This window comes from Mesocricetus auratus, unplaced genomic scaffold (genome assembly GCF_017639785.1).
Source record: "Mesocricetus auratus isolate SY011 unplaced genomic scaffold, BCM_Maur_2.0 Super-Scaffold_100024, whole genome shotgun sequence".
Lineage (NCBI taxonomy): Eukaryota > Metazoa > Chordata > Mammalia > Rodentia > Cricetidae > Mesocricetus > Mesocricetus auratus.
The window spans coordinates 7,229,111-7,249,486 of record NW_024429205.1 but is presented as its reverse complement, the minus strand read 5'-3'; the positions used below and the strand labels follow the sequence as shown (position 1 = coordinate 7,249,486).

Here is a 20,376-nt window from a genome sequence, read left to right as displayed (position 1 = left end):
AGGTGAGGCCCTCCATGAGTGATCTCCAGAGCCTGTCACTTCATCTGGGGCAGGGCCTAGGCCCTCCCCCATGTGCCCAGGCTGAGAGAAGTTCCCTCCATATGGAATGGGCTCCCAAAGTTCATTTGTACACCATGGTAAACACTGATCTACTACCCCAGACCCCAGAGATTGCTGAGGCCTCCTCACTGACACCATATTTAGGGGGGTCTGGATCAGTCCCGTGCTGGCCTCTCAGCCATCATCAGTCTTGGGTCCAAGAGCTCCCCACTATATCTGTGGGTTTCACCAGCACCATCTTGACCCCTTGGCTTATCACTCCTCCCTCTCTGTCACTGGGTTCCAGGAGTTCAGTTCAGTGTTTAGCTGTGGCTATCTGCCTCTGCTTCCATTAGTTACTGGATGAAGGTTATAGGATGGCATATAAGGTAGTCGTCAGTCTCATTATCAGGGAGGGGAAATTAAGGTAGTCTCTCCACTATTGCTTAGTTTTCCAGTTGATGTCATTCTTGTAGATCTCTGGAAATCCCACTAGTGTTAGCTCTCTCCTCAAGCCTATAACGACTCTCTCTATTATAGTATCTCTCATCCTGGTCTCCTCCATTCTTACTCCAACTCAACCTTACTGCTCCCCCATATCTTCCTCTTCTCTTCTCTTCTCCTCCTCTTTTTTCCAGTCCCCTCTTCCCTCCCCCCATGCTCCCAATCTGCTCATGAGATTTTGCCTCATTACCCTTCCCTGGGGTATCTTGCATGTCTCTCTTTTGGGAACCTCTGTGTTTCCCAGACACTTTGGCAGTGGGATTGTAGGCTGACACTCCCCTGATCCATGTTTAAAATCCATATATGAGTGAGTACATATCATGTTTGTCTTTTTGTGACTGGGCTACCTCACTTAGGATGTTTTTTTTCTAGTGCCATCCATTTGCCTGCAAATTTCAAGATTCCATTGATTTTTTTCCGCTGAGTAATACTCCATTGTGTAAATGTACCACATTTTCTCTATGAACTCTTCAGTTGTGGGGCATGTAGGTTGCTTCCAGGATCTGGCTATTACAAATAGTGCTGCTATGAACATAGTGGAACAGACATCCTTGTTGTATGAATGGGCATCTTTTGGGTATATGGGTGGAATTGCTGGATCTTGTGGGAGACTGAGTCCCATTTTCCTGAGGAATTTCCATACTGATTTCCAAAGTGGCTGTACAAGTTTGCACTCCCACCAGCAATGGAGGAGTGTTCCCCTTTCTCCACATCCTCTCCAGCATAAGCTGTCATTGGTGTTTTTGATTTTAGCCATTCTGACAGGAGTAAGATGATATCTCAGAGTTGTTTTAATTTGCATTTCCCTAATGGCTAAGGATGTTGAGCACTTTCCTAAGTGTCTCTCAGCCATTTTAGACTTCTCTATTGAGAATTCTCTATTTAGTTCTGTAGCCCACTTTTTAATTGGATCCTTTGGTGTTTTGGAGACTTGTTTCTTGAGGTCTTTGTAAATTTTGGAGATTAGCCCTCTGTCAGATGTGGGGTTAGTGACTATCTTTTCCCAGTCTGTGAACTGCCTTTTTGTCTTGCTGACTGTGACTTTTGCCTTACAGAAGCTTCACAGTTTCCGGAGGTCCCATTTATTAATTGTCGATTTCAGTGTCTGTGCTACTGGAGTTATATTCAGGAAGCTGTCTCCTGTACTAATTCGTTCAAGGGTACCACCCACTTCTCTTCTAAGAGGTTCAGTGTGGCTGATTTATGTTGAGGTCTTTGATCCATTTGGACTTATGTTTTGTGCATGGCAGTAGACATGGCTCTATCTGAAGTCTTTTATATGCCAATATCCAGTTATGTCAGCACCATTTGTTGAAGGTGCTATCTTTTTTCCATTGTATAATTTTAGCTTTTTTGTCAAAAATCAGGTGTTCATAGGTATGTGGGTTAATATCAGTGTGTTCAGTTCCATTCCATTGGTCTACCTGTCTATTTTTGTGTCAATACCAAGCTGTTTTCAGGACTATAACTCTATGATGGAGCTTGAAGTTAGGGATGGTGATGCCTCTGGACGTTGCTTTGTTGAACAGGGTTGTCTTGACTATCCTTGGGTCTTTTGTTTTTCCATATAAAGTTGAGAATTGTTATTTCAAGGTCTGTGAAGAATTATGCTGGAATTTTGATGGGGATTGCATTGATTCTGTAGATTGCTTTTGGCAGGATTGCCATTTTTACTACATTGATCCTACCTATCCAAGAGCATGGGAGATCTTTCCATTTTCTGGTGTCTTCTTTAATTTCTTTCTTTAATGACTCAGTGTTCTTGTGATACAGGTCTTTCACTTGTTTGGTTAGTGTTACCTCAAGGTATTTTATGTTGTTTGTGGCAATTGCAAAGGGTGATGTTTCTTTGATTTCTTTATCAGCCGTTTTATTGTCTGTATATAGTAGGCCTACTGATTTTCTTGAGTTGATCTTGTATCCTGCCACTTTGATGAAGGTTTTGATCAGCTGTAAGAGTTCCCTGATAGAGTTTTTTGGGTCACTTATGTAAACTATCATATCATCTGCAAATAGTGCAAGTTTGACCTTTTCCTTTCCAATTTGTATCCCCTTGATCTCCTTTTGTTGTCATATTGCTCTAGCTAGAACTTCAAGTACAATATTGAAGAGGTATGGGGAGAGGGGACAGCCTTGTCTTGTTCCTGGTTTTAGAGGAAATGCCTTGAGTTTCTCTCCATTCAGTTTGCTGCTGGCTGTTAGTTTGCTGTATATAGCTTTTATTATGTTGAGGTAAGTTCCTGTTATCCCAGATCTCTCCAAGACCTTTATCATGAAGGGGTGTTGGATTTTGTCAAAGGCTTTTTCAGCATCTAGTGAGATGATCATGTGATTTTTGTTTCCTCAGCTTGTTTATATGGTGAATTACATTGACAGATTTTCGTATGTTGAACCATCCTTGCATCCCTGGGATGAAACCTACTTGATCATGGTGATTTTTCTGATGTGTTCTTGGATTTGATTTGCCTGTATTTTATTGAGTATTTTTGCGTCAATGTTCATGAAGGATATTGGCCTGAGGTTCTCTTTCTTAGTTGTGTCTTTGTGTGGCTTGGGTATCAATGCTATTGAAGCCTCGTAAAAAGAGTTTGGCAAAGACCCTTCTGCTTCTATTGTGTAGAATACTTTGAGGAGAATTGGTATGAGCTGTTCTTTGAATTTCTGATAAAATTCTTCATTGAGGCCATCTGGCCCTGGGCTTTTTTTTTTTTTGGTTGGGAGACTTTTGATAACTGCTTCTATTTCCTTAGGTGTTATAGGACTATTTAAATTGCTTATCTCTTCTTGATTTAATTTTGATAAGTGATATCTATCCAGAAAATTGTCCACTTCCTTTAAATTTTTGAATTTTGTGGAGTATAGGTTTTCAAAATATGACCTGATGATTCTCTGGATTTCCTCTCTGTCCATTGTTATGCCCACCTTTTCATTTCTGATTTTGTTAATTTGCATGTTCACAATCTGCCTTTTGGTAAGTTTGGATAAAGGTTTGTCTATCTTGTTGATTTTTCTCAAAGAACCAACTCTTTGTTGCATTGATTCTTTGTATTTTCCTAGTTTCTACTTTATTGATTTCAGCCCTCAATTATTTCCTGGCATCTGTTCTGCCGGGGTGAGTTTGCTTCCTTTGTTCTAGAGCTTTCAGTTGTGCTGTTAATTGTCTAGTGTGAGTATTCTCCAGTTTCTTCACGTGGGTACTTAGTGCTATGAACTTTCCTCTTAGCACTGCTTTCTAAGTCTCCCATTGGTTTGGGTATGTTGTGTCTTCATTCTCATTGAATTCTAGAAATTCTTTAATTTCTTTTTTTATTTCTTCTTTGACCCATGAATGGTGCAATGGCGCATTATTTAATTTCCATGAGTTTGCAGGGTTTCTGCAATGTGTGTTGTTGTTGAATTCTAATTTTAGAGCATGGTGGTCTGACAAGATACATGGAGTTATTCCAATTTTTTGAACCTGTTGAGGTTTGCTATGTTGCCAAGCATGTGGTCAGTTTTTGAGAAGGTTCCATGTTGCACTGAGAAGCAGGTATATTCTTTTGTGTTTGGTTGGAATGTTCTATAGATGTCTGTTAGACCCAACTGGGTCATAACTTCTATTAGTTCCTTTGTTTCCTTGTTAAGTTTCTGTCTGGTAGTTCTGTCTAATGGTGAGAGTAGGATGTTGAAGTCTCCCACTATAAATGTGTGAGGTTTTATATGTGATTTGAGTTTTAGTAATGTTTCTTTTACAAACATGGATGCCTTTGTATTTGGAGTGTAGATGTTCAGAATTGAGACTTCATCTTGGTCGATTTCTCCTGTGATGAGTATGAAATGCCCTCCTTTATCTCTTTTGATTGATTTTAAAGTCTAATTTGTTAGATATTAGGATTGCTACCCCTGCTTGTTTCTTGGGTCCATTTGATTGGAGCATCTTTTCCTAACCCGTAACTCTGATGTAGCGTCTGTCTTTGAGGGTGAGGTGTGTTTCTTGTATGCAGCAGAAGGATGGATTCTGTCTTTGAATCCATTCTGTTAGCCTGTGTCTTTTTATAGGTAAGTTAAGACCATTAATATTGAGGGATACTAAGGACCATTGATTGCTCATTCTTGTTTGTTTTGGAATGGTTGTTGTTGGTAGAATTGTATGTGGATTTCCACCCATTGTTTCTTTTGGAATTATCTATTGCCTATGTTTTTTTTGGTTGTAGTTAACTTCCTTGCATTAGAGTTTCCTTCCAGAACTTTCTGTAGGACTGGGTTAGTGGATATGTATTGTTTTAATCTGGTTTTGTTGTGAAATATCTTGTTTTTTCCTTCTATAGTGATTGAGAGCTTTGCTGGGTATGGTAGTCTGGGCTGGCTTCTCTTAGTGTTGGTAGAATATCTATCCAGGACCTTCTGGCTTTCAGAGTTTCCATGGAGAAGTCAGGTGTATTCTGATATGTTTGTCTTTATATGTTACTTGGCCTTTTTCCTTAGCTGCTCTTAATATTCTTTATTCTGTATATTTGGGGTCTTGATTATTATGTGGCAAGGGGACTTTTTTTGTGGTCCACTCTATTTGGTGTTCTGTAAGCGTCTTGTACCTTCATTGGCATGTCTTTCTTTAGGTGGGAAAGTTTTCTTCTATGATTTTGTTGAATATGTTTTCTGCCCCTTTGAGGTGGGTTTCTTCCCTTTCTTCTATGCCTATTATTCTTAAGTTTGGTCTTTTCACGGTGTCCTGTATTTCCTGGATATTTTGTGCTAGGTATTTGTTGGACTTAAAATTTTCTTTGGTGGATGAATCCATTTCTCCTAGTGAATCTTCAACACCTGCGATTCTCTTTTCCATTTCTTGTATTCTGTTGGTTATGCTTGCAACTGTAGTACCTGACCATTTGCCCAGCTTTTCTATTTCCAGCATTCCTTCAGACTGTGTTTTTTTTTTTTTTATCGTTTCTATTTCAGATTTCAGCCCTTGCGCTGTTTGAATTTTTGCTTTGTTTTCCTCCATTTCTTGCATTTTTGGGGTTGTTTCTTCCATCTCTTTAAGGGATTTGCTCATATCCTCTTTGACGGCCTCTATCATTTTTATGAAGTTGTTTTTAATGTCATTCTCTTCTTCTTCATTTACATTGGGATGTTCAGGTCTTATTGGTGTAGGGTCTCTAGACTCTGGCAGTGTCATAATTTTTTCTGTTGCTGCGTGTGGTTTTATATTGTCACCTTCCCATTCCTTCTTCCAGTGGGTGCAGAAGGAGTCTCTTCCTCTCCTGGTGGGTGCGGGACCAGGGTTCCCTTCAGGTGGGTGTTGGCAAGTCCAATGCTCTGGTAGCTCTCTTCTGCCTGGTCTCGTGGGTGGAGAAATGGAGTAGGATGCTGGGGTGCTTTGGATCACGCAGGAATGGATAGAGGCCGCCAGTGGCAGACCCCAAGCACAGGCAGGCAGTCCAGGAATGGGGCCTGGTTTACCTAGTCCAGTGGGTGGAGCAGGAAACTAGGATGGTGGGGGTGGGTGACTCCCACCGCTGGGATGGAAGCTGCAGTGGTGGACCCCAAGCACAGACAGGCTAGTATGGTAATTTTTTATACTTTGTTTTCTCTTGTACTGATAGATTTGCATTTAAACACTATGGAAGCCTCGGACATACCTTTGCAGTGTGCTAAGTATGAGTGTGCACACAGGTCTGTGTGTGTGAATGCAGAGAGTGAGTGGGGGAGATGCAAGGTTTTCTTACCTGGTAGTTTTAGTGATGCTGAAAGTTAAGCAGACTGACTTTGATTGTTTCCTTTTCAGATCGTCTTCTTGCATAACGACCGATACATTGAATTTCATTCACAATCAGGTTTTTACTACAAAACCAGAATTCCCAAGTTTGGCAGAGACTTCTCTTACCACTACCCGTCCTGCGACCTGTACTTCGTTGGTGCGAGGTATTCTTCAATATCTTTCTTCTTCCCACCTCTTACACAGCTAGCTTCACTCAGATTGTTTATAGACTTTATCTGCTTAAATGTCCTTAATAGAGAAAGTGATATGTCATTACTGTGAAAGGCATCTATTTTAGAAAAGGGGATTAGCAAAAAAAAAATTTCAGAAGTCTATGTGTTGATCCTTTGTGTTTAGTAGGTGGTATTACTGTAATGTTTCAGCATCTGCTATTTTGCTTACTGAGGTCTTTTTAAAGGCCTGGCTTTAAAATATGTGCATGTGGAATGTTTAAGCTGGGACCCACACAAGCCTCACAGGGTAGCCACATTGCTGCAGTCTACAAGACACCACTGTTTATTTTTCTTTTTGTTCCCCGACTTTTTCTTTATCTCCCAAGTTTATAGTGCCTGCTTTAAGCTTGTTCAGTATTTGTCACTAATATCATATGTAGTTGTGGACTTGGGCTAAAAACTATTTAGGGGGCTGGGGACATGGCTCAGTGGGTAAAATTCTTTGTGTGCAAGCATGGGGACCTGACTTTAGATCCCCACTGTAATATAAAGCCAGGAGTGGAGTGCAGGTCAGTAACCCCAGTGCTGAGCTGTGGAGGGAGGTCCTCGGAGCAGTGTGGCAGGTGGTTGTGAGTGGTTTGAAGGAGGTGCTGGGGGCTGCAAGAGTCCCCGCTCTCCACCACCAAGACTTGGCAAATCCTTGAGCAAAGTGAATATATTTAGAGTAAGGTTTCTATCAGCTTTTCAGAGAGAAGTGATGGCTTACGGGTGATAGCTTTGCATGTGCTTCTGAAGTGTATATTTACTCACAGGAAAATGCTTGTAGTTTATCAGGTTCTTTTGCTTCTTGCAGCTCTGAAGTATATAGATTAAACTTAGAACAAGGGCGGTACCTGAATCCTCTCCAAACAGACGCAGCGTGAGTATTTCAGTCCTGTTGCTGCATTGACTTTGCCCAGGAGATGGAGCCAGAGGCTCGTGTTGTCATCAAATGACCTAGTTGCGTTCAACCAGCCTGCTGGGCAGTCATTTAATAGGATATCATGTTCTTAATCCGAACTGAAGGGTTGTTCAGTTTCTTTCCTTTTTCTAATACCATCAGTCCATCTTGTGAACTTAGTGTACACAAGACACTAGGTTTGCTGCTCAGCAGATAAATAAATGAAGGAATCAAAGTTTTCTGTTGTTAACAAGGAGATTTGCTGAGAAGATCAAATGATACCTTACAAGTTTAAGTTCTCATATGAAAAGACTTGTAATTTAATCCCAGCACTCAGGAGGTAGAATTGGTGGATCTCTGAGTTCCAGACCAGCCTGCTCTACATAGCAAGTTTAAGACCAGCCAGGGCCATATAGAGAAACACGGTCTTAATGAAACAACAACAAAACTTCTGACTGACTTTTAACGTGCTGTTTATTATTTTTTTAGTTGTAGCATTAAGTTTTCACCCATGCTTTGTTTTGTGGTACTTTTATTTTTTGAATTCAGCTTTTAATGACTGCTGGTTCTGGCAGATCCTGTTCTGTCTCCATACACTGGGATAGGTGGCTTCTCCGGGGCCCTGCAGCTAGGCAGGCATGGAAGCTTGAGTCCTACCCATCTGTACTTACAGAACTAACTTTGCCTTGTCTCTGTGAGACGATTCTAAGAGGAGAACATAGAGTGGTAAAACTTCCAAGCTGGCAAGATGGTTTTTTCTGCCGTGGCTTAAAATACTTTTAATTTAAAAAATGTGTAGCTTTGTAATACATTATTGTATAATTACCTGCTCTTCAGCTGCTTAAATTTTTGTTTACAATCTCTGTTATTTATTACGTATCTTTTATACTCTGGACACTGTTGAACATTTTGTTCTTTAATCCTCACAATACCCCATTGAGGTAGGTCAAAATTCACTTCAGTGAGTAAGAAAATGAGGCTTTGTTTGCACTCCCAGGTCTTGAGATTGTCATAGTGATGGCCTGTGTTCTTAAGAATGCAACTTTGCCTTGGAGGAAATAGAGGGCCTTTCTTCTCATGGTGGAATAGAATTTCCGAGGGAGGGCCTCTCCTGTCTGGCATCTACCAAGTAGTGTCACCCTGGGTATCCGAGGCTCTAGTGACTGAGCCAAGCCTTAACTCCCCATGCCTTGATGCATTTCACGTAGGTGAGAGCCTGCATGCTGTCTGTCCACAGTGTTTGGGTGGGCTACAGACTTAGAAGGGTCATGGGGGCCTCTTCCCTGAACTAGATGCTCCCTAACACTTCTTTCCTGTTTGCTTCACTGTTTCAGGGAGAACAATGTTTGTGACATAAATGCCGTGCATGGTTTGTTCGCCACAGGAACAATAGAGGTTAGCACCTATTGACTTCATTTGTGTAGATGTGTTTTCATCTGTTTGCAGTTCCATTTTTTTCTTTAAAACTTTTTTTACATTTATTTATGTTGTGTGCTTGTGTATTTTGTGTGACCATGTTCGCACTTGCCATAGTGCTTAGAGATAAGAAGGCAACTTACTGGAATTGATTTTCTTCTTTCATATGTGTCCTGGGGATTGAACTCAGGTTGTCAGGCTTGGTGGTGAGTTCCCTTGCCAAGCCTGCAGTTCTATTTTCATTCAAAATTGAATTTTTTGGGACTGGAGAAATGGTTCAGCAGTTGCAAGTGTGTATTGTTCTTGTAGAGGACCCAGATTTGGTTTCTACCTCCCAGATAGGGCAGCTCACAACTGTCTGTGACTCAGGCTCTGGGGGAATCTGACACCATCTTCTGGTCTCTTTGGATATATGCACCCACAAGCTCATACCTGTACACAGACATACACATGTATATAATTAAAATAGAGACCTAGCATTGTGAAGCCTAGGTTTGGTCCCTAACTGTGCCAATAATTAATCAATCCTCAGTGCTTAATTTCTGAAAAAATATTTATATCTTTAGAAATGTTGAATACAGCCAGGCAGCAGTGACACTCAGGAGGAAGAGGCAGGTGGGATCTCTGTTCATTTCCCAGCACCCACATGACAGCTCCCAATTGTCTGTAACTCCAGTTTCAGGGGTTCCAGCATGCTCTCATATATGTAGGCAAAACACCAATGCACATAAAATAAAAATAAATAGTTAAAAAAAAGACTCAAGCCAAGAATGGTAGATCACACCCCAGCACTGGATATTGGAGAGTCAGAAGTTGAAGGCCAGCCTTGGCTACACAGTGAGTGCCTGGCTAATCTAGGCTATACAAGTCTTCATCTCAAAAAGCCCAAAAAAAAAAAAAAAAAAAAGAGTACAGAGTAGTACAGATTAAAGACATGTTTATCCTATCGTCTTAGCTACTCAGGAGGCTGATATAGGAAGATCACTTGAGCCCAGGAAATAGAGCAAGCCTAGATAACAGTAAGGTTCTTATTCAGACAGACAGACAAAACCATAAAGACCTTTTTCATAAAGTGGTAATACTTTTATTATTACTGAGAAATTTAACACTGATATGATGATTTGTATAAAATACCAATGTCTTCATTGCTCCTTCTGTCCATAGGAGCCAATCCAAGATTCATGTGCATAGTTGGGACTTTTTCATTACTCGTTTCCTTAATTATGAAAGTAAGTCACCTCTCGGTGAAACGTGACAGTGCCAAGATTATAGAGTAAAAGCTAAGCTTTGATTCTTTGTGAAATTAGTGGCAATAAATCTTATTTTTGATAAACTTTTGAAATTTTTCTAGTAGTAGCTTTCACTTAAAATTGGTTTTTCCTTTGTTTAGGGTCGAGTGGAATGCTGGGATCCGAGAGTAAGAAAAAGAGTCGGAGTGTTGGACTGTGCATTAAATAGCGTCACAGCAGATTCAGAGTAAGTAGCCATCAGTTGTTGTCGAACCGTCAGTCAACCTTCTGATTTATGTCAGCGTGTCCGTGTGACATTAACTGCTAGAGGATGGAACTCTTTGTGGCTCACATCTGAAACTGGTGTCTGTGATTGTTCCTGTAAAGCCGTGGGCAAGCGAGGCAGATGCCTCTTACAACACTGCACAGAACGGCACGTTTCTTTAGTTGCTGTGGGATTTGTCAAATCTGTTGTAAGAACTGATGTTTCAACTCTGCAGGATCAGTGGTTGGGTGAGACCTGCTACTTCAGTTAGTAGACTGGAAAGTGTTTGAATGCCCTGGTAGAGGAAGCAAATGATGATTTTTTTTTTCTTGTTCTTGTTGGTCTAATTTCTAAACATTTAGAGAGTGGTACATTCTTGGAGAAACCTGTAACACCATAGTGGATTGAAAGCATCTTTGTGTGCTGGCTTCCCAGGCTGGCACCACTGCCCTGTGTTTGCTGTGGGATGTATGGACAGATCACCCACCCTCAGGCAGACCCTTGCCCTGGGCTTGTCTGCTGCAATCGTTTCAGACATGCCTTCCTCTGGGCTCGTGGTATTCACCATCTTCTGCTTCCCCAGTACATCCTCATGTACTTCAGAGAGGATTGACACACTCTCTGTTGACATACCATGTGGGGGGGGGTGAAGTGTCTGATGGTCACAGGCTGCAGTGACACCAAGCACCCTTTAAATTATGGCAAGGTTTTCCTACCTTTAGGGTAGGCATTTATGGTTCCTTTGAGAAATGGAATATCATTAGTCTAAGATTAAAAATAACTCAGTTAGCTGATGCAGTGCAGTGGGAGTGTGCAGTGACTATGGAGTGTGCAAGGCTGTGTGCAGTGTGCGAGGCTGTGCAGTGTGCGGTGCTTGTGCAGTGTGCGAGGCTGTGCAGTGTGCGAGGCTGTGCAGTGTGCGGTGCTTGTGCAGTGTGCAGTGTGCAGTGCTTGTGCAGTGTGCAGTGTGCAGTGCTTGTGCAGTGTGCGAGGCTGTGCAGTGTGCAGTGCTTGTGCAGTGCTTGTGCAGTGTGCAGTGCTTGTGCAGTGTGCAGCGCTTGTGCAGTGTGCGAGGCTGTGCAGTGTGCAGTGCTTGTGCAGTGTGCAAGGCTACAGGTTCAATTCTCAGTATCGTCGTTTTTTTTTAAACAAACTAGAAAGAAGAGAATTAGAAAGATATGTCTTTCTAAATATATAAATCTTACTCTGTGCTAAGAAATAAATTTTAAAGCAAACAGATCTGTAGGAGTCACTGATAATATATCTTAAGGCTGTTTACTTCAAATAGACATGCAGTGACTATAGGAGATGTGATACTAGACAATCTAGTAGGAGAGTTGTGAAAAAAAAGTCATCTTTAGAAATATGGAAACACTTTTTTTCTTTTTCTTTTTTTGGTTTATCAAGACAGGGTTTCTTTATGTAACCTGGAACTCATTCTGTAGACCAGGCTGGCCTTGATTGGGAAAGCTGTCTCTGCCTCTCCAGTACTGGGATTAAAGGCATGGACTACCACATATGGCTGAAATATACACTTTTTAAAAATAAAATAGACTCCCAGGATACCTAGGGTTGTTACACAGAGAAACCTTGTCTTAGAAAAAAGTTGACTCTCATTTTAGAGGTAAGGCATTTTCAGCTGTTGAGGTATAGAGCATATCAAGACAGGGTGTCTCTGTGTAACAAACAGCCTTGACTTTCCTGAATCTCACTCTGTAGACCAGGCTGGCCTTGAACTCACAGAGATCTGCCTGTCTCTGCCTCCAGAGTACTGGAATCAAAGGTGTGCGCCACCATGCCTGACTATTTTTTTCTTTTTTTATATTAAGAGCTTGTTTAGTTTTGAGACAAAGCTCTCTTGTAGCTTCAGGCTGTCCTGGAACTCACTGAGAGCTGAGAACGCCTTGAACTCCCAGTGCTCTCCCTGTCCAGTGCTGGGATTGTACCACCCACCCTACCATAGCACTTTATATTTGCCAGAGACTTTGGTGAGTTCTCTACATACAGAAAGATGTTTTTGTTGGGTCCTTTGGCTTGATGTGCTTTGTAGAAGAAAACTCTTCATCAGTGGCATGCTCAGTATTTGGCTTTTGAGAATTATGTTTCAGAAGCGTGTTCATGTAGGGAAGGGTCTGTAAATACACATTTTCAGATGCACTTTTCAGTGGGAAAGAAAAACCACAGTTGGCAGAATTTCATTACATTTTTGTCACCTGTTTATAAAAAGGACAATGACCTTGCATGTGGATAGTCATGGATTTTATCATTTCTATAAAGATTTATTTTTATTTGTGTGTATGTGTACCTGCCCTTGAAGGCCAGAAGAGAGTGTTAGATCCTCTGAAACTGGAGTTGTGGACAGTTGTGAGCCACTATCTGTGTTCTGCGAAATTGAAACTTGGTCCTCTAGACTAGCAGCTAGTGTTCTTAACCACTGACCTGTCTCTCTAGCCCCTGTATTTTATTTTTTATGTTTGGCTTTATGTTTCTCTTACAAACCTTGTAGCTTGTCCGTCACTTGTTACTTAAACTCTAGAAGGTGAAGGAGACAGAAACATTGACAGAGGGGAGGGCTGGTGTCCACTTCTTTTGTGAGATGTGATCTCACTATGTAGCCCTTCTTCAGCCTCCTCAGTGCTGTGGTTACAGGCGTGCGTCACCACAGCCAGCTGTTGCTTACTTCTGACCTAACGTCTTTTGTTTTCCCAGCTTGGTCTTTTGGTGCTAGTGTTCATAGGTGGTGTGTGAGAGTTCTGTTCTAGAACTGGCACCATACCCTTTGTTCTGCCTCCAGTACTTTAGAGATCCTAGGGTCTTCATTTGGGTATTAATCTTTTATTTTCGATGGATGAAATTGATCTATTTCATTTTTAAACACTTTTAAATTATGGGTATATGTGTATGTGTATATGCCCATGTGTACAAGTGCTTGCAGAGGTCAAAGGTATCAGATCCCCTGGAACTGGAGTTATAGGTGGTTGCGAGCCACCTGACATGGGTGCTGGGACTTGATCTCGGGTCCTCTGCAAGATCAGTACATGTTCTTAACCACTAAACCATCTCTCCTTGCCTTAGTGAAGTTGGTTTTACATCAGAAGTAAGCATAACCATGTCCCAAGATAAGTTGTTCCCTGAGTAAAGATGGGGATGTTTGGGGGCTGGGGGAGATGGCTTGCTAGCTGTACAAGGCATGACTCAGTTCAGATCCCAGTATTCATGTACACCCGTCACAGCAGCCACACACAGGTAATCCCAGAGCTGGAGACGTACAAATGGGAAGATCCCGGAGGTTCCTGACTAGCAAGCTCCAGAATTACCCAATATCCTATTTCAAAAGTGCAATAGGTTGAAGTTGAGGAAGATAACTGATGCTGATCTCTGGCTCACATACATGAACATGTACACATATTTAAGCGTGTGCTCTTGCGCACACACAAAGATGTTTCTAAAAACAACCTTCTATTATCTGAACAGAATGGAAGGTAAAGGTGGGTTAGGGGATTACATTTGTATGTGAAGTGTCAAGTTTGTATGCTGCCAAGGCACACACCTTTAATCCCAGCACTCGGGAGGCGGAGGCAAGTGGATCTCTGTGAGTTGGAGGCCAGCCTGGTCTACAACAGCGAGTTCCAGGACAGCCTCCAAAACTACACAGAGAAATCCTGTCTTGGAAAAACCAAAAAAAAAAAAAAAAGTTTGGCTGCTGTTAGACTGTAAACAAATACTTGGATGTGTGATTTTCCTTGTCAGATTTGAAGTGAAGATAAATGATGAGCCTGTTATTTAGTAAAAGGTTTGGTCACATAGTCACAGAGAACAAACATTTTCCTTCCAGGATAAACAGCTTGCCTACCATCTCTGCATTGAAGTTTAATGGTGCCCTGACCATGGCGGTTGGAACATCCACAGGGCAGGTAAATACGTTCGAGGTGGAAACTTCACATGTAAGCCAATGTTTTGGATATGTATTGGGAGACACATACTTGGGACAGGGAGTGAGGCTGTTCCCTTTTGGCCAGAGTGGAGAGAGTGTTCCAGAAAACCAGGCCCTTCTAGCACCTGGGGAGATTGGTCTAGGTCCTTTAGAATTGAAATTGAAGTGGGGTAGTATCCTAAGACACGTGTGTGTGTGTGTGTGTGTGTGTGTGTGTGTGTGTGTGTGTGTGTGTGTGTGTGTGTGTGATTTTTTTCCAAGATGTTTCTCTGTAACAGTCCTGGCTGTCCTGGAACTTGCTCTGTAGACGAGTCTGGCCTCGAACTCACAGAGATCCATCTACCTCTGCCTCCCCAGTATTGATATTAAAGGCATGTACCACCACACCGATTCAAGGTGCCTTTTTTTCCCATGTAGTCCTTAGAATTCATCCTGCAGTGTCCACTGAGTTTGCCTTCATCTTTCCAGTCTGTTCTAAACCGCTCCTTCCTTGTAAGTTGTCTGACCACAAAGAGATCGGAGATAGCCTGTAAGAGATTTACTGCCTCTCATTCAGGACTACAGGGGATCTGTTACCTGAGATGGTAAAAAGACTTTCTGGGATCTCCTGACTCTAATGATGGAAGTCAGGAGAGTCTCCCCAAATCATAGCCTTGCCGCTGCCTCCTGTCTTGGATCTGCCAGGTCCTTTCCTACAGAGGAATGCAGTGGCTGCATTCTCTGTCACGTCACTGCGCAGCAGTGCCTGCTGTGTCCCAGGCCGTCATACGGATTTGCTAATTAAGAAGTGAAACACTTAACGGACTTCTGTTCCTTTCTTAGTGTAGATCAGTACTTATCAAATCAGGGTACCTAAAAACTATTCCTGGGGTTGAAGTTCTAAAACTACTCTGAGGGCTGACATTCCCATTAGGCTTTGAGTAAATGTGTTTGTTGAGTTAATAGAAGATTATGAAAGATGTGGCACTCATTATTCCAGGTATTATTTATTCGTTTATTTATCTCTGAGATCTTCTCCTGTAGCCCAGATTGGCTTCAAACCCCATATGTAGCCAGAATGACCTTGAATTCCCGATTGATTCTTTTGCATCCATATCCTAGGTGCTGAAGTTACCGGCATGTGCCACCATGCCTGGCTTTTGTTATACTGGGAGTGAACTGGGAGCCTGTACTTCTTGGGTCAGTCCTCTCCTAGCTAAGCCACCTACCTAGCTCCCAGTATTCCTACTTTCAAATGTGTTGTTTTGAAAACTGCTTGTTTGACTAGAATGAACTATTTTCTCTTTTAGGTATTGCTGTATGATCTTCGCTCAGACAAGCCATTGCTAGTTAAGGATCACCAATACGGGCTGCCCATTAAGTCAATTCATTTCCAGGATTCATTAGATTTGGTCTTGTCTTCAGACTCCAGAATTGTCAAAATGTGGAACAGGAACTCTGTACGTATTTTCCATTGAAAGTGCTCCCCGTTTTCTTTGCCTCTTCCCAGTGCTTCTTTCCTTACCGTTGTGTTTTGGAGGCTTTTGTGAGGTCTTGAGAAAAGGTGCTGAGTGACCATCTGGGAACCAGCAGGTTCATCACTTTAGGGCAGGCACATCTGTGCTCGGTAAGGCTGAAGTGAGTCTGTCTGCAGTTAAGGAGCACTCTCTTGGCTAGCCGTGGCTGGTGTGCTTTTTACCTACATGCACTTGTGCTGTCATGTGCATGAGGAAGTCAGAGGACTACTTGGGGGATTGAACTTAGGTCATCAGGCTTGGCGGCAAGGGTCTGTACCCCGTCAGCCAGCTTGCTGTGCCCCTGGCATGCATTGTAGAAGTATGTTAGATGGAGAAAAATCGTGAAAGAGAACGATTTTATTTTATTGTCGCCTGTGAGGGTATGTGTGCTGTATCGCACATGGGGATCAGAAGGCAGCTTGGGTTCCGGGGAGTGATGCAGGGCCTCGGGGTGCGCAGAACTTTGACCTAGTGGGTCATCTTGCCAGCTCCATTCTGAGAGCCAGAGGCGGAGTTCTGGGGGCTGCTAATTGCCTTTCTGTGCCAGTTACACTGCATGGCCCAGGTTCATAGCACCTCAGACAAGTAGGGTTAGAGGTGTCACCTGTACAGTAATTCCATATGTCTGCCTGCCTGCCCACCTGCCTGCCTGTCTGCCTACCTGCCTGTCTGTCTGTCCGCCCACCTGCCCGCCCACCTGCATGCCTGCCTGCCCACCTGCCTGCCCGCCCGCCCACCTGCCTGCCTGTCTGCCTACCTGCCTGCCTGTCTGTCCGCCCGCCCGCCTGCCTGCCTGCCTGTCTGCCTGTCTGCCTGTCTGTCTTTAGTGATACTAGGATCGAGCCCTGGCCTGGTGCGTGCTTAGCAAACACCGTAGCGATGAGTTACATCCTCAGTGTACGTTTTCTTTTATTTCGAGAGGGTTGTGGTAACAAGTAGTGTTTCCTTAAGAATATTTGGATGCTAGGCAGTGGTGGAGCACACCTTTAATCCCAGCAGAGAGAGAGGGATCTCAGTGAGTTTGAGGCCAACCTGGTCTATAGAACAAGTTCCAGGACAGCCAGGGCTATGCAGAGAAACCCTGTCTCAAAAAAAAAAAAAAAAAAAAAAAAGAAATTAAAAAATAATTGGTGTTTTCCTTCAACTCCAAGTGTTAAAAGTAACACACTTCTGCATTGCTAATTTTAATCTACCTTCTCTGTTTTTTTCATTAGTTAAATGATTTTTGTATGTCTGTTTGTTTTAGGCAGGGTCTCATATAGCTCAGGATAGCATCAAATTTGCTATGGGTGACCTTTAACTCCTGATCTGTCAGCTGGGCCTCCAGAGTACATAATTGTAGGTGCATTCCACCATGCCTAGGCTCCCTCCCTCCCCATTTTAAAACCTAAGTATTAGGTGGGTATGATGGCTCTTGCCTGTCACCTCAGTACTTAGGAAATAAGGTAGGAAAATCAAGTTCAAGGCCACCCTGGGCTAAATTGAGACTCTGTGTCAAAGCCATTTTGAGAGGACTGAAGGTAGTTCCATTACATCAATAAAACAAATTCAGTACAGCAATTACTTCTGTTACTCTGTTTTTACAAATTAAAAAGTAGATTAAAGTTGTATTCATGTGTGTGCAGGTGTATCTGTGTTTCTGGTTTCTGCCATGTTGTTCAGGTGACCCCCTTGGAACAGGAATTAAAGGCATTTATGAGCTGCCCAACCAGGGTGGTGGGAACAGAACTCAGGTTCTTTGGAAGAGCAGTAAGTGCTCTTAACTTCTGAGCCATCTCTCCAGCCCTATAACTTGTAATAATTTTGTTTTCACTATATATACACTAATTCTGTAGGCTAAAAGGTGTTCATTTAAAAACAGTCCTGAGATGGTACTGGGCAAGAGGCCCATGCCCTCTGCACTCACTTCCTAGAGCAGGCGATGGGTCCTGTGGGCACATGCTGTGCATGGGGCAGAGGACTACAGGCCGCTCAGTCACACTCCAGCCACCGGTCACTCTGACTTTTCTAGCCAGTTCTTTAGGTTTTTTTTAAATTTTGCATTTTTGGAGCTAGAGAGGTAGCTCAGTGGTTCAGAGCACCGGCTGCTCTTCCAGAGGACCCAAGTTCAATTCCCAGCAGGATAGCTCACAGCTTCCTGCAACTTCAGTCCCAGAGGGTCAGACGCCCTCTTCTGGACCCCCCAACACTGCATGTACATGTGGTATAGTCATACATTCAGGTTAACACTCGTACACAGAAGAGTAAGTTCTCAAGATTTTATTTTTAATTTTTGCATTTTTATCTCCAGAGGTGGTGACCTTACTTTCTGTAATCTTCTGGCTCCATCTTGGTGTTTACAGCTCTTCTTGAGATGTAGCCATTCCAGTGACTGATGAGAAGTGGACCAGCTTACAGCATTTCTGAATTCTTAGAAATATTACCCTGATGCTTGCAGGGGCATTGATTATGCTTTCTGCTTTGTAGAATTTGAGTTTGAGGGGTTTGAGGATTCTTGGAGGACTTGGCATATTTTAGGTGAATAGTTTTTCTGGCTATCCTAGCTATTGGAAAAACTTTTTAACTGGGGAGGGTGTGTTGCCTGTAACTTCCCCACATAAGAGCCTGACTGAGGCAGGAGGACCAAGAGTTTGAGGTCAACTTGGACTATGCAATGAGACCCTGGATCAAACAACAACAATAATAATAAAATTTAAAAGCCTGCTGATTGCTTTTAATTGTGCACACATTTTGTTTACTTAGAGATAATCTCACTATGTAGATAAGGCTGGCTGGAACTCACTATGTAACTCGGTCTAGCCTCAAACTCACCTTCCTACCTCCACTTTCTGAATGCTGGGACTATAGCTATGTGTACCACAGCTGGCTCCTTCTTCTGAAAACTCCCAAGAGACTGTAAAGAAGGTGTGCCCTTGACCTGGCTTCTGTACTGCCTAAGCTAGTGATGAATTCAGTTTGGATATGTCCTTCCAGACCCCTGTGCTGCAGGTTCTGTGACCTGTGGAGCCCTTTGTCTCTGCTCTGTGTGCTCCATGTGTCTGTCACTCCATGCCATCATCGTGTTCTCTGGCTTTTCCTTGCCCTCTCCTTCCCACTTGAGTGTGAGATAGCTGGGCGAGTTTCACTGCCCTGATGAGCAAGAACTTGGCTACCATTTTTCATGAACCATGAAAAAACCACCCTGCCTGGGCTTCAGCTCCACCCACCTCTGCCCTGGCAGTACCACATCCTGGTGTCAGTCTTCTGGACATGACTTATGACTGCAAGAGCTGGCAGAACTTGTCAGCATCCCCACTGAAGACATCGTGCCTTAATTACAGCAATCAATTTTTATTTTGGCACTTTTTGTTTCTTAAGACGAAATGCTTCCTCTTGACTAACAGATTACCCGGCTCTGTTCCTTGTTTATCTTTCTCCTTGTCTTCTCCACGCCTACCCCCTTCTGTGTCTTTTTCTTCTCTCTCTCTCTCTCTCTCTCTCTCTCTCTCTCTCTCTCTCTCTCTCTCTCTCTCTCTCTGTTTTATTTATTTGTTTATTCTTTTTTTTTTTTTTCCTGAAATAGGGTTTCTCTGTGTAACTTTGGAGCCTGTCCTGGAATTCGCTCTGTATGCCATGCTGGCCTCGAACTCACAAAGATCCTCCTACCTCTGCCTCCCAAGTGCCTGGATTAAAAGCATGAGCCACCAATGCCCAGCCCCTTCTCTTATTTTTACTAATGGTACAGTAGGCCACTCCCCACCTTTAATAGAATGTTTTAGCTTCTCAGTGTACTTTGTGTCCCCAGGGTCCCCTGTTGTGCTTCATGGTCTTTTGGGCTTTGGTGACGCTGCTGCACGGTTCACCTCTAACTCTGTCGTCTGCCATGTACCGGCATCTCTAAGACATTTAATCTTCTGTTTTGTTTAAAGAACTCAACTCTGCCACAGCTTCTTCATTTCTAAAATGAGAATATCTGATACGCTGATAAGATTTTTAAGTATAAATTCTTTCAATTGGGTTATTTCTCTTATATAGCACTAGGTGGGTTTTGTCTCCATTTTATTTTCCTTGTGTGCCATTGATAAAAAGCTGTCTTTGATGATCTCAGTCATTCATGTTTGCTTGCTGTTTTAGGGGAAAATATTTACTTCATTGGAGCCAGAACATGACCTGAATGATGTTTGCCTCTATCCCAACTCAGGTGGGTTCTGGAGTTCCTGTGTTGGGGTTTTAAGCTACATTTGCTTCCTAAGCTCACATTTGGCGTGGTCAGGACAGTTTTGAGTTTTCACTCACTTGGGAGAGGGAAGAGCAGGAAGTGGTGAGGATGATTCAGAAAGGGACACTCTTCATGACTCAGTGCTCAGCTTGCCTAGCTCTGGGTAGAAACCGGTAGCAAAGTGCGGGTGGGCGGCAGGTGAGAGCTATTTTGGTGTATTCTTTTATGTGATTAGTAATAGTATGTGGAAATTGAGGTTAGGGACTTGGAGGCGGCTGCAGTCACCTGGCAGTACAGATGGTTATAAAGGGTTGGGATATTCTGCATCATGTACTGCTCAGCAAATTATATGATGGGTTTCAGAATCCAGGAACACGTTCAGGGCAGATCCTGAATGTGGTCTGAGAGAGTGAGAACCCTCCCAGTCTCAGGCCGTGTCCTCTGA

The 20,376-nt window shown here is 42.8% G+C and overlaps 1 protein-coding gene across 2 annotated transcripts in view; it reads left to right on the top strand.

Annotated features, from left to right (window-relative positions):
• Nol10 (nucleolar protein 10) overlaps positions 1 to 20,376 on the top strand; it is an 80,352-nt gene that overhangs the window by 8,494 nt on the left and 51,482 nt on the right. For both annotated transcript variants that reach the window (XM_005084938.4, XM_005084937.4), the window contains 7 exons: positions 6,308 to 6,444; positions 7,307 to 7,372; positions 8,728 to 8,788; positions 10,200 to 10,285; positions 14,139 to 14,217; positions 15,527 to 15,676; positions 19,847 to 19,913. In XM_005084938.4, coding sequence (XP_005084995.1) covers positions 6,308 to 6,444; positions 7,307 to 7,372; positions 8,728 to 8,788; positions 10,200 to 10,285; positions 14,139 to 14,217; positions 15,527 to 15,676; positions 19,847 to 19,913 — 646 coding nt within the window. The remainder of the gene's footprint in view (positions 1 to 6,307; positions 6,445 to 7,306; positions 7,373 to 8,727; positions 8,789 to 10,199; positions 10,286 to 14,138; positions 14,218 to 15,526; positions 15,677 to 19,846; positions 19,914 to 20,376) is intronic.